The sequence below is a fragment of the Halyomorpha halys genome, unplaced genomic scaffold, assembly GCF_000696795.3.
Source record: "Halyomorpha halys isolate HHAL.00 unplaced genomic scaffold, Hhal_1.1 Scaffold83.1, whole genome shotgun sequence".
NCBI classification, from domain to species: domain Eukaryota; kingdom Metazoa; phylum Arthropoda; class Insecta; order Hemiptera; family Pentatomidae; genus Halyomorpha; species Halyomorpha halys.
In genome coordinates, this window is record NW_027115065.1 from 586,165 (window position 1) to 599,530 (window position 13,366).

The window sequence follows — 13,366 nt, forward strand, 5'->3', positions numbered from 1 at the left end:
TTTCAATTGTATGTTACTCTAAATGTTGTTGTTATCTCTTTTGTTCTATAGCCCTGATGAAGACCTGAAACTCAGGTCGAAACGTCGGCATAAAAAAAATAAATATGGTTTTGTTTATTTATGTTGTTCTTTGCTGACCGCACCCCCCGACAAACTTCTTCAAGAAAATAATTATCTGCTACAGCCGCATTCGGACTCTGGTCCTTAGAGCATTCCTCAATATAACAATAATAATAATCACTGACTACGTTTCATGGGGGGGGGGAAACAATATTTTTTTATTCAAATTTTGTACTAAATCGATTTAATATTTTGTTTAGGTGAACTTGCAAGACATTAAGGTTTCTTATTGCTTGAACCCGAAAGATCTCAGGGTGAGTTCAGTTTCAAAAGATGTTGTAAAATGTATTCTGAAGGTTGTCGATCATTTATCTACTATTTCGAAATTCCACGTTGATAAGGTAATATATTGAAATCATTTCAAACAAATCTTTCTTGAAACATCAACTATCACTGTAATACACATATATAAAATATTTTAATAATTATATATTTTTTCCCATAGATTAATTTAAATGGATTCAAGTACAGCTTAAGTTTATGGAGACATGAAATGTCATTAGAACCTTCCAACTTTGCTTTAGACTTAGGAAACAGAGAGGTAATTGTGATGACTCTTTAACAATATTTTAGCAAACTATATCTTTCATTGAAATCATTAACTACGAAATTCACAAATACGTGAAATTTCAGTATGTAATGAAAGGCAGTGGACCAGTGTCACCCACTGGCTGCTAATATTCTGTAACTACTCTTGTATAAAAATGAACAAAGCAATTTAAAAAAAAAAATAAATCCATTTTTAACTGATAAAAATTTTTTTTGCTGAAATACAAATATTTAAAACAATTTTGGTATAGTTTTAAAATGATCACATAATCTTTTTAGTATTTTTCATGCCATGTCCTTGTAATTTAATTTTTTTGATGTCCATAATAGAAGTAATTTTTGAATCTGGTGAATATTAAAGTGGTGCCTTAACAACCTATGATATAAAAATTTAAAAAAAAAAAATGTAGTTTAGAGAATAATATTTTATTTTATTAGAATGATTTAATTCACATATACAAATTTAAAAAATGGTGATTTATTATACTTTAATATTAACATTCATTTGTTAAGTAATTTTTTTCCTTCTGGGATATGTTGTTTTTAAAAAAAGCATATCCTGAGAACTACTGAACATAAATAGCACTTTTAGGGTTCATATTTTAGCAAATTTACTCTTCTTTGAATGATGTTCTATTTATTGAGGAGAAGATGGTGGGGGTGTGCGGTCAAAATATAACACAAATAAGTTTAAATAACTTATTTAATCGTGCTAATGTTTCGGCCAGAATTTCTAGCCTTGATCATGGCTAAGAACTAAGAACAAGATAACAACCAATGAATACAAAAAAATAAATTATAAACAGAATGACATAAATTAAACAATTGTACAGAATGAAATTAATAAAATTAAAGTAATGAAAGAAGTTATTTATCTATACATAAATATTTAATAATAATAATCTGAATATAATAATTCAGTGAACTAATGTGTTATTCCTAAATCGACCATTTTTACAGGGGGAGGTTTCTCTGAAGACAGAACTACCAAAGACGCTCTTATTTCAATCAAATTATACTCTACCTGCTATTATGCGGCTTGTCGACTTGAAGATTTTACCACCAACAAAAAAGAAATGGGCTGAAAAAGAAAGGGATACTTTGAAGAAAGAAGTTTTGGTATGTTTAATATCATGAAAATAAAAATTATTATAAAATAGCTGAAACGTTAATGGAAACTGAGTGAAGATGCTTATTACCACAGTGGATAATGAATCGTAAGCAGACTTATTAAGGAAAACATTGCAATAACATGCACTGTGTGATGTTTGTTTTTACTCATAGTTTTTTTGATTAGTATATTAATTTTTTGTTGTTTGATACTAAAGGCCAGTTTCCGAGTTCATAATTAGCTGTGCAAAAGAGGCCCCGAGAGCTGTATCTTTGTTGAATCCAGTGCTGCTCTCGTTAAAATTTTAATTATATTTTTTCCTTGATCTGTTTTTGTGTGCTTGTGCATAAATGGTATCTGACAGACCGCATGTTGAATGGAGTAAGTAAAAATTGTGATGAGAAGATGGTCGGGGAGGGGAGGGGGGGAGGGTGCGATCAACACAAATAAACAAAACTTATTTATTTATGTTGAAGTTTTGACCTGAATTTCAGACCTTCATCAGGGCTGAAAACAAAACAAGGTAACAACCTTATTTGGAAAAACATGTAAATAAAAAGAAAATAATCATAAAAAAACTTGGAAATATACATAATAAATTAAGTAGATAGAAGTTGATTGATACTAATATAGGATTAAATAAAATATTTTAGAGGTAAGAATAATACAAAATAAACCAACAACGAGATGACAACAACCATTTAAATACATGCCACAGCACTATAATATTATATTTTATCTTCTGTTAGTATCAATCAACTACTATCCACTTTATTTATAGTTATGTATATTTCCAAGTTTGTTTATAATTATTTTTTATGTTTCTCTGAATTGAAGGTTGTTATCTCGTTTTGTTTTTCAGCCCTGATGAACACAAAAAATTCATGCATCGGCTAATTGCATACTTAGATTCAGTGGTATATAAGGGTGACAACAATGTGTCGTCATGGTTAAAAAACAGGTATTTAAACTTCATTTGGCCAAATATGACATTTTATACATAATATAATACTTATTTAATTTAAAAGAAAAAACATCCTGGTTTTTCCAGGGGAGCCCCCATAGTCATTGTTAATCAGAATGTTTCTATTTTTCATTTATCAAAAATAACAACCATATTATGTTATTTCTTAATTAGAAGGTCTCAAGGTCATCTTCGTCTGAGATGCCTTTCAGGAATCGGAGAGGAAGCAAGGTTAGCAACAAGTAGATTTGAATAGCTTGGAGGGTTTATCATGGCAGGATTGATTTCTGGTTTTGGCCATATCGGCAACTTATAGAAAATTTAAGTCATTATAGTTGATTTTATTTGTTTCTAAGTAAGGAGCATTTGGGAATTATGGATTGTGAGGACAGGGATATATGAGGAATTGAAATAAGTGCACCAGTCATTAACAGTTTAACTATTGTTTTTTAATATTAAGAGGTTGGTGCCAACAATCATTTCAAAATTGACACCAGTTGTAAGTTAAACCTTCAGCTTACAGCTGAAGCCAATTTTTGTCGGAAATTTGAAACACACAACTCTTAATATTTATAAACAAAGGTTGACCTGAGAATAACTGGTGCACTTACTCTAGATTGTTTCTCGTGGAGCCCCAAATCTCAATTCCATTATTCAAAATATTATAAAGCTTTATTATAGTCATACAAATGAATATTTTGTAGTTTATTGCAAGGTTAGACCATTTGTTTAGTTGTTGTAATAATTGGGATAGACGAGCAGTTTCCTGTCTTTCCAATCTAGTATAAGGATTCCAGGTTATTTGTTCGTCCAGATGTAGTCCTAGGTGGCAGATCTGTTTGGCAGGGATAAGTATTATAGAAAGAAGAATACTGTAGGACAGGAAGTATTAGCCAGAATGAAGTGTAATTGTGCTCTAAATAGTGTTGTGTGTTTGACCAACTTTCTTTTCATGGAGTGTTTATTTATTTTTTGTTAATTTTAAGATATTTTTTTTCCAATTAATGTTTACAATATCTTGAATATATGCATCATCACAATTTTAATTTCAATTTTTTAATATGAATCTAGGAGCTTCTAGGCGACAATGGAGTTTTATTATTTCCAAGCTGCCCGACAGAAGCACCTTATCATTACGCCTCCTTCTTTAGACCTTACAACTTTGCTTATTGGGCAATATTCAATGTACTTAAGCTACCAGTTACACAAGTTCCTCTCGGCCTTACAAAGAATGGTTTGCCGGTCGGTTTACAGGTAATATGACAGTTTTGTAAAATAAATGTATAGTTATTCATAATTATAGATAATAACTTATTTCTACTTTCTAGATCGTTGCGGCTCCTAATAACGACCACCTTACTATTGCTGTAGCTGAAGAACTTGAGAAGACGTTTGGTGGATGGGTTCCTCCATTCACTCAGTGATTTTTTTTATCTTACGTTCAGAGTTTAAGTAAATTATTACAAATATCCTATTTTGTCTGCAACCAAAATGAAAATACCTTTGTTAATGCAATTAATAATTTGTATATATGTTTATGCAATTAATACAGAATAATGAGGACAGTATTATTTTTTAACTGCTTTGAAAAAGAAAATATTTTAGATTAAATATTCTTTTTAATTATAGATTTTTTATTATAATCCCCCTTTCTGTTTTATTTTTATATGCGTTGTATAGCAAGATAAATACTTTTCTTAGGTTTCCTCTTCATGTAGTTATTTATTCAATATTGCAAAAAGACGTATTCCAATAATGAAGACAAAACAATCAAACTATGACATTGCAGTTAAGTTGATTAAGGAGTTTTGATAATATATATAAAGGTAGCCACTAATGACTACAAATGAAACTTTGGAATGATGAAGTAGCCAGACTATATAAAAGGAACAACAATGGAATAATAAAGTTGTTGAGGGTGGGTTATTATCTTGACTATGCTTGTCCAGAAGGCCTCAACAATGTGTGTTGAGTTATTAAAGGTTAAAGGTAAGGTAGTTGACAAGGAAGATGGGGTAGCTTGCCTCCAGAGTCATAAAGGAAGGTACTAACTAGGAGAGGAGAGAGAACATATCAAGGGTGACAAAAATTAACAACCATTTAGGAATCAGAATCGGCTATAAACCGAAACCATCCAAGTATAGGTTGTAAATCAATGTTCTTCTGTGATCTGTGATTTATTAGGGTTTCCCCCCCCCCCTTCCTCCTAATATTTTATTTATTATAACAAATACAATATATACAATTGAAGTTATAGCCTAATTTATATATACACACATACAATCTTGTATTGCCTCTTGGCATTGTAAGATAGACAATAAAATTATGAAATAGAAGTGACTGGATTGAAGGAACAACAATGAAATGGACTGACTGGATTGGAGGAACAACAATGAAATGGACAGACTGGATTGAAGGAACAACAATGAAATGGACTGATTGGATTGAAGGAACAACAATGAAATGGACTGACTGGATTGAAGGAACAACTATGAAATGGACTGACTGGATTGAAGGAACAACTATGAAATGGACTGACTGAATTGAAGAAACAACAATGAAATGGACTGACTGGATTGAAGGAACATCAATGAAATGGACTGACTGGATGATGGGTCTACATGTTTGCCAATTGCTGCAAATGCAAGACTTGTACAAATACTTTATAATCATAGGGAGCAACAAGTATAGGAAAAGTAATTTCATCTGTATCTCCTCCAAAGTACAAAAAATATTGATAATTTTAAGCATTTTAAAAAATCTAAATCAATTAAAAATGTCTTATTTTCTTTTAATTAATCAAAGTGAATTTTTAATTATTATTTCCTAGCTTTGTGAATCACCTGGTTCAATCATATGCTGGATCTAAAGGTTTGCCACTTGCTTGGTAAACAAATGAAGCAAATCAATATCCACAGGTTTGTATGTTCTTTTGACTTTTGTCAGTTATTACATTCCATTTCCATTATAAAAAGGAATAAAATAAAGATAGGCTAGTTGAAAGGAAACGTAATTATCATCAAAGTAGGTTGCAGACACAAATTCATATAAATGGAACTACATAACCTATAAATTCAACATTCTTCTTGTATTTTTATCAGAAACTTGTTAATTTTTGGGCAGTCTGAGCTTAGATCATTAGGCTCAGTCTTGCCAAAGTGAGATCTGCTAGCGGTGCCAGTTCGAATCCGCCCTGGGGCGTTGACTTTTTGAACCACTGAGCTACGGGCGGCCCCATATTTTAAAGTTATGTTATATGTTAAGTGCATATAGCACTGATATACATTTATAAAGACATTAGGGGTATTCATGATATTGTATTAAATGTAAATGGTTTATCATGTTAAATTTTACAACTATAGCATTGTGAGCAGCCCTATTTAAAGTCATGTTAAATGCATAAGAGTTCCTAGTGGATTTTCTGAGCAACTCGTTTTATAACCTTTGCTTCCAAAACTTCATTTCATTGTTTAGTTCTAAGTTTTGATTAAAGTAATGTAGTACAACATGCCCGAATTGAATGAAAAATGGAAACTGTGTGAAAATAGGGCCCCTCATTGCTTTGTTATTCTTCTAATTTGTGAGGAAGAGAATCAAGATAAGCTAATTGACAGCTGTCATTATAATTATTGTCACACATTGATTTATTAGTTTTAAAAACATCCAAAACACTGCTAACACACAATTAAAACACAAACTACGAGCAAGTAACCTAACATCAAGTAACCCAACAACATAACAAACAAAACAGTAACGAGCTCAGCTTGTCGGTTGCGTCATTCTCTATTTAACAGACCTAGTAAGAAACTCTATGTTATATCGTTTTAAGATACGGTAAAAGCAGGAAATATTTCTCCATTTAACATGTTAAACTAAAGATCATGAATACTCCTAGTGTCTTGGCAGAAAAAAAACTTGTTAATTTAATTACTTATGCATATAATAGGGGTATTCATGATCTTTAGTTTCACATGTTAAAGCGTGTTAAATGGAGAAATAATTCCTTCTTTTACCATGTTAAAACGATATTACATATCACATGTTTGAGAGTCGGTTAAATGGAGAATTACGTCACGCAACCAGCTGAGCTCGTCTCCATTTTTGTTGTTGTGTTAGGTTACTTACTCGTAGTTTGTGTTAGTATTGTTTTTATAACCGATAAAGCAATGGATGATAATAATAATAGTGCAATGACAGTTGTCAATTGTTCATCTTGATTCTCTTCCACACCAGTTAGAAGATCAACAACGCATTCAGAGTACAAACTTTCACACAACTTCGCCTTTTCACTCACTTTAGGCATTCTGTAATAAATTACTTTAATCAAAATTTAGTAGTAAACAATGACAAGAAGTTTTTGTAGGAAAGGTTATAAAACGAGTTTCTCATAAAATCCGCTAGGAGCTCTTATGCATTATTACCAATTAACATAGTAAAATATTTTTCTTTTAACACATCATTAATACCCGTAATGTCTTTATAAATGTATGTCAGTGCTATGTTAAATAAAAAATGTACTGCTAAAGTTAATTATCAAGATTTGAAACAATGTATTTATACCAAATCGGTAGGATATTAAAATATACTATCTTAAACTAGAGTTAATTATTAAATCCAAATGTTGGGGAAATCATTTAGTTAATTAAAACAATACGAGCACTAATATTCATCTGCTAACAGTTCTAAAAAAATGCTAACTGAAAACAAACGTTTCAAATGCAGTACAAGTGCTCTTTGAATTGTGCCCAAAAATCGACACTGGACAGGTCGGCCTCAAATTCAGGCCGATTTATACCAACATATACAAATAACCTATTCACACGCCTGTGCATTCGAGAATTTGCCTTTGTTTGGCAAATGTGTAGAGGCACCTTTTCAGTTCTAATGACTTGCAAGTGCATGCCCGTAATAAAAATATGTATATTTATGATGTTTATATGCTTCTGTAAAGTTAGCATTATATAAAGGGGCCTCTACATGTTGGCCAAGCCATGGCGAACTCAGACATACACGAGCATGTGGATGGGTGGCTTGGCTTGGTTGGCCTAGGCTCGTTGCCGATCCGTCGAGAGTCGGTTTTTTGGACACAGATCAAAGGGGTTCGTGAGGGCGCTCGTGTTGCATCTCCACCATTGTTCTTTGTCTAGTTGCAACTGAGAGCTGTTAGGAGGTTAAAGGTGTTTGTTGTTACTTTTTATAATAAGTTTTATATTTAATCTTATTTATTTATATTTAATTTCCTTTCATTTTCTTTTTTTGTAATAAAAATAATACAATCCAAGTGCAATGGCTGAAACCACTAGTACGTCCGCCATGCTTGCCTCTCTGAATAACACTGACATGTGGATGGTCCGCTCTTTGTTTGCCGAGCATTTGTACGAGATCCTCCGATCCGTGGCGAGCGGCCAACATGTGGATCCGCCTTAAGATGTCCCACCATTCAAGAAAAATGATATTTTTAGTTATGCGCACGAGAAAGTAGTGGATAGAGTTTGATAAAATTGACATTGCATTATTCATAGCCATATTTAATCAAGTGAGCACTTTAAGATAAGGGGACTCTTTAGATAAGAGAACTTATGTTCCAACAACTCTGAGTAATCAACAGCATTCAACTATACACTAGTTAAAATCATTACTTTCTTTAATATTTGAAATGCAATAAACATTAAAACAAAATGGAAGATCGTTGATTGACTGTGTGTGATTATAGAAGGAACATGGTCCGGGTGGAGTAAAAAAAAAAATACTTAAATAGTCCTAAGACTACTTAAGATGAGCCAACGTTTCGCCTCACTTTGCAGGGCTTCTTAAGAGCTAAAAAAGATTTTTATATAAAACTTAAATAGGGTAAAGACTTTCTTTTTTTAAATATCTTTATTGAAATTTACAACTGTATATTATATAATACATTCAGTAAATTTGATATTAGTTAAATTGATTGTTACAGGCGTATAGAGAAACTACCCATTGGTAGCATTCTAATAACATTTTACATTAGCAGGTCTTGTGGCCATCTTCTTTTCATGCGGCTCGGAATATTTTCAAGAATGGAAGAGGATGCAAGATTAGAAACTAGGGGTTTGAGTGATTAGGGAGTTTGTAATGGAAGGAGTGGTATCTGGTTCGGGCTAGATCGGTTACATAGGGAACATTAAGGTCTTTATGTATGATTTTATTTGTGACAAAGGAGCATTGAGGATTTTATGAAGGATTTTGGATTGTAAGAGTAAAATTAAATGAAAAATTAAAAAGAAAAACAGTGAAACGTAAGAATTTTAAAAGGTTTTAGACTTATAGTTTTTCGACTATTTGAGTTTTTTCTTGTCTAATAATTTTTGTTATTCTTATAATTTTAATTCTTAATTTAAATTGTTCATTTATTTTTACCCCACTTAAGTATTTGTATCTTTTTCTGCCCTGATGAAACCCTGCTACGTGGGGTGAAACGTTGGTTCAAATTAAATAGTTTAATCATTATTTGAGATTTTTCTTTGACCGCTCCCGAACCACCTTTCTTTTATTAAAACAAAATGTTGTAATTTATACATCTTTGTTTATAATTAAATACAAATAATAAACAAATAAATTATTTGTTCAAACTCTACTTCTTTATGCATCTCTTCTTTTATGGACTTCAGTAATAAAGTGCTCAATCTATCTGGACATATTTAAACCTCTCAGTTGATTCTTAGTTCATTTTAATTTATCGATCAAAGGAGCTAGAGGGTTCTAATAGTACCAGAGCCCTAGAGGAAAAAAAAGTCTGTTATCTCACACCAAATTTTGATTACTTTAATGCAACCTATGTATAATTACTAGTCAAAACTGATGAGTCTGCCAAGTATAGGTAGGGAGAATAAAAAATGGCGGCTGTTTCAAAATGTTAAAAAAAATAATTTTTCATTCGGAGTTCTATATCTTTAAAACTACCAACGACACTTGAAAACCTAAAAAAACATCATTTAAAGTAGAGTGAATTTGCTAAAATATGAGCATTAATAGAGCTTTTTATGTTCAATATTTCCCGAGATATAGCTTTTAAAAAACCAACATTTCATAAAAAAATAACGAAAAACCAGTAGTTAGTGAATTTATTTTAGGAAAATTATATCTCAGGAACGATTTGACGTACAGATGTCAATTATTACTCAAATTAAAGCTAGTTTAATTAGCTATAATGTAGTTTATGATGTTTATTTTCACAGGATTAGTAGTTTTCATGATATTTGACTAAATAAACTCACAATATGTTGATTTCTAGTTTTTCGGACAAAATGTTTGATTTATGAAGACCTATATATAAGGAACTAATGGTAGTACAAGTGACAGCCAGAATTCCAATTAAGTTTATCTTCGTAGGAGTAGTTTTTTTTTCATTATATTTTCTAAAATAAAGATATTTCTACTTGTTTTGTCGCTCATTTGCAAAATTCATATTCATATCATATAAACTTAAACTTACCCATACGAAAATACGAGTCATAAATTACTGTATATTAAGTTTAATTACCTTTATTTAGAGTGCTGGCAGATATTTGTACATATAATGGTTCCCGAGATGTATTTTTTCATAAAGCAAAAATTTTGTTGTAACACCTAAAAATGAACATTTTCTGAGTTTATTTTGTAAAATACCATGAAAATTGCTACTTCTACGATGATAAACGTCACATTGAACTAGCTTTAAGTTGATTGCAAATAGACACCTGTTTGTCGAATCGTTCCTGAGATTTCGATTTCCTTAAATAAATTTGCTAACTACTGACTTTTCAGTGCACTTTTTATGAAATTTTGCTTTTTACAAAATTACATCTCGAGAACTAATGAACGTAAATATTTCTATTAAGCCCCATACTTTAGAAAATTTACTCTACTTTAAATGATGTTCTATTAGGTTTTATAGTATTGTAGGTAGGTGGTTTTAAAAATATGTAGCTCTTAATGCAAAATTAATTTTTTTTTACGTTTTAAAACAGCCACGGTTTTTTAATTCCCCCTACCTATAGTTGACAGACTGATCAATTTTGACTTGTAATTATACATAGTTTTCATTATAATAACAAGAGACCGTATTTTTTGTGGAGTGAAATACAGAAGCTAATGTTAAAAAAAAACCCAAAATGTCTATATATATTGCTTCAATGTCTATATAGATATTCTTTCAAAACGATAAAAAAAATATATATTTTTCATTTTGGAGCTCTATATCTATAAAACTGCCAACAACACTAGAAAATCTAAGAGGACATCATTTAAAGTAGAGTGATTTTGATAAAATATGAGTCATAATAGAGCTTTTTATGTTCTATAGTTCCCGAGATATAGCTCATTTCATTCATTTAGATATAGAACATTTCATAAAAAAAATAACGAAAAATCAGTAGTTTGTGAATTTATTTTGTGAAAACTACGAGTATATATCAGGAATGATTTGACGCACAGAAATCTATTAGCACTCAAATTAAAGCTACTTTAATGTACTATAAAGTAGTTTATGACGTTTTTCATCGTAGGACTAGTAGTTTTCATGATATTTGACTAAATAAACTCACATTATGTTGATTTCTACTTGTTCGGATAAAAGCTCATGAGCAAAATTCATATCGATATACGATTATCATAAAAACTACCCCTACGAAGATAAGTGTGATAAACTACTTTATAGTATGTTAAATTTCCTTTATTTTGAGTGCTGGCAGACACATGTGCGTCTTATCGTTCCAGTGATATATTTTTCAAAAATCAAACATTTTATCCTAACAAATAGGAATTAATATTGAATTATTTTTGTCGAATACTATAAAAAACTACTACTCCCACAAAGATAAACGTTATAATCTATTTTATAGTAAATTTAACTAGCTTTAATTTGAGTGCTCGTAGATATCTCTACGCCGAATGGTTTCTGAGATTTAGATTTCTCAGAAGAAATACACCAGTTGATGTTTCAGTGCGTTATTTTTTAAATGTTGCTTCCTAACAAACTATCTCAGAAAATTTACTCTACTTTGAATGATGTTCTCTTAGTTTTTCAAAAATCAATCTTATTGTTCGAACAACTATAAATCAATATATTTTAGTAAATATTATGAAAACTAATATTGCCACGTAGATAAACGTAATAAACTCTACTTAATAGTATATTAAACTGGATTTAATATGAGTGTTGATAGACATATATATTTCAAAATAAATTCACTAACTTCTGATTTTTAAGTACATTTTTTATGAAATGTTGTTTTTTAAAAAGCTATCTCGAGAACTATACGTATGTAGTTCTATTAGGTTTCATATTTTAGAAAATGTACTCTACTTTAAATTATGTTCTCTCATATTTTCTAGTGTTGGTAGTTTTAAAGATACAGGTCTACTCATTAAACATTGATTTTTTTTAACAGTTTGAAACGCGCCATTTTTTATTCCCCCTGTCTATACTTGGCAGACTCGTCAATTTAGAATATTAATTATACATAGTTTTCATTAAAGAAATAGAAAAAAAAAATCCTTTTTTTATCTGCACGGCTCTTTCACTATAAGGGCTACCTACAATTGTACCACGGGAACATTACTCATAAAAGTTGATGAAGTGTGAAAGTGGTGTGAACGACTTCTCTCCAATGGTTTGAAGCACTTGTACTCCAGTGTTCCTTTCTGGAGACCCATAAAAAAAAAGATACCTTTATACTTATATTGGTGCTGCCACATATGATTTATCCTTTGAGAGCATATAAATTTTTTTCTTTTTCTTATCAGATGTAATGTATTATATTGATAACATCAATAATTTATTGTGATAAGTTATTGATAGTAAAAGAAAACAAACAATATTAACACTCAAATAGTGTTGTACAATATTAGTGTTTTAATTTTAAAAAATTTTAATAAATCAATGTTAGACTGTGATACCAAAATTATGATTGTCTCTCTATCTTTTACTATCAATTCTCTTCCATATATTAAATACAAATATTTTAATTTTTTTTCTATTTAACAATTTCATTCTATTTGACAAATTTATTATCCCCAACTCACTCTCTCAAAACCTTTTCTCTGATCCTATTCACGTTCGAACCTTTAAACGAATTTTTCATTAGATAGCAAAGTAAAATCAAACCAAAGACATAATAGTAACAACAGTAGAACCGTTTACAAAACAAACAAAACAACAAATAAATAAATAACACAAACTAATATATAAATTTAATAAAAACAAAAAGTTAGTTAAAAGAAATACTTAAATAAATAAATAAATTTGAAAAAATTATTTGACGAATCAATAAGTTAAGGGAATAAATAAGTTAAAACAAAAATCGACAAGTCTAAAAACTAAAAAAACAAAACAATGAATAACAAATAAAACTATCGTAGTATCAATAGACCGTCTTTTTCATCATTCGAATTTCTGTCTGACTGAAGGTTTGACTCAGAGTTGAGCAACCATAAAACTAATAGCTAAAATTGTCATGGATACGATATTTATTTACGAATGGTTCATTCATGAATAAGGGTCGTATCCATGGCAACTTTAGCTATAGCTAATTTTTAACCATCTCCGATTTGACTGAATTTAAGATAGGAAAAAAGGAACAATTACACGAAAATCCAACCTCTAGTGATAA

General features: G+C 30.4%; 1 protein-coding gene across 1 annotated transcript in view; it reads left to right on the forward strand.

Annotated features, from left to right (window-relative positions):
- Nucleotides 1–4,368, forward strand: part of LOC106693020 (fatty-acid amide hydrolase 2) — a 16,842-nt gene extending 12,474 nt beyond the window's left edge. Inside the window, exons 7-11 of the mRNA XM_014439318.3 lie at nt 321–461; nt 566–661; nt 1,630–1,788; nt 3,816–3,998; nt 4,073–4,368. Of these exons, the coding sequence (XP_014294804.1) occupies nt 321–461; nt 566–661; nt 1,630–1,788; nt 3,816–3,998; nt 4,073–4,168 (675 nt within the window). The 3' untranslated portion in view covers nt 4,169–4,368. The remainder of the gene's footprint in view (nt 1–320; nt 462–565; nt 662–1,629; nt 1,789–3,815; nt 3,999–4,072) is intronic.
- Nucleotides 4,369–13,366: the final 8,998 nt, after the last annotated feature.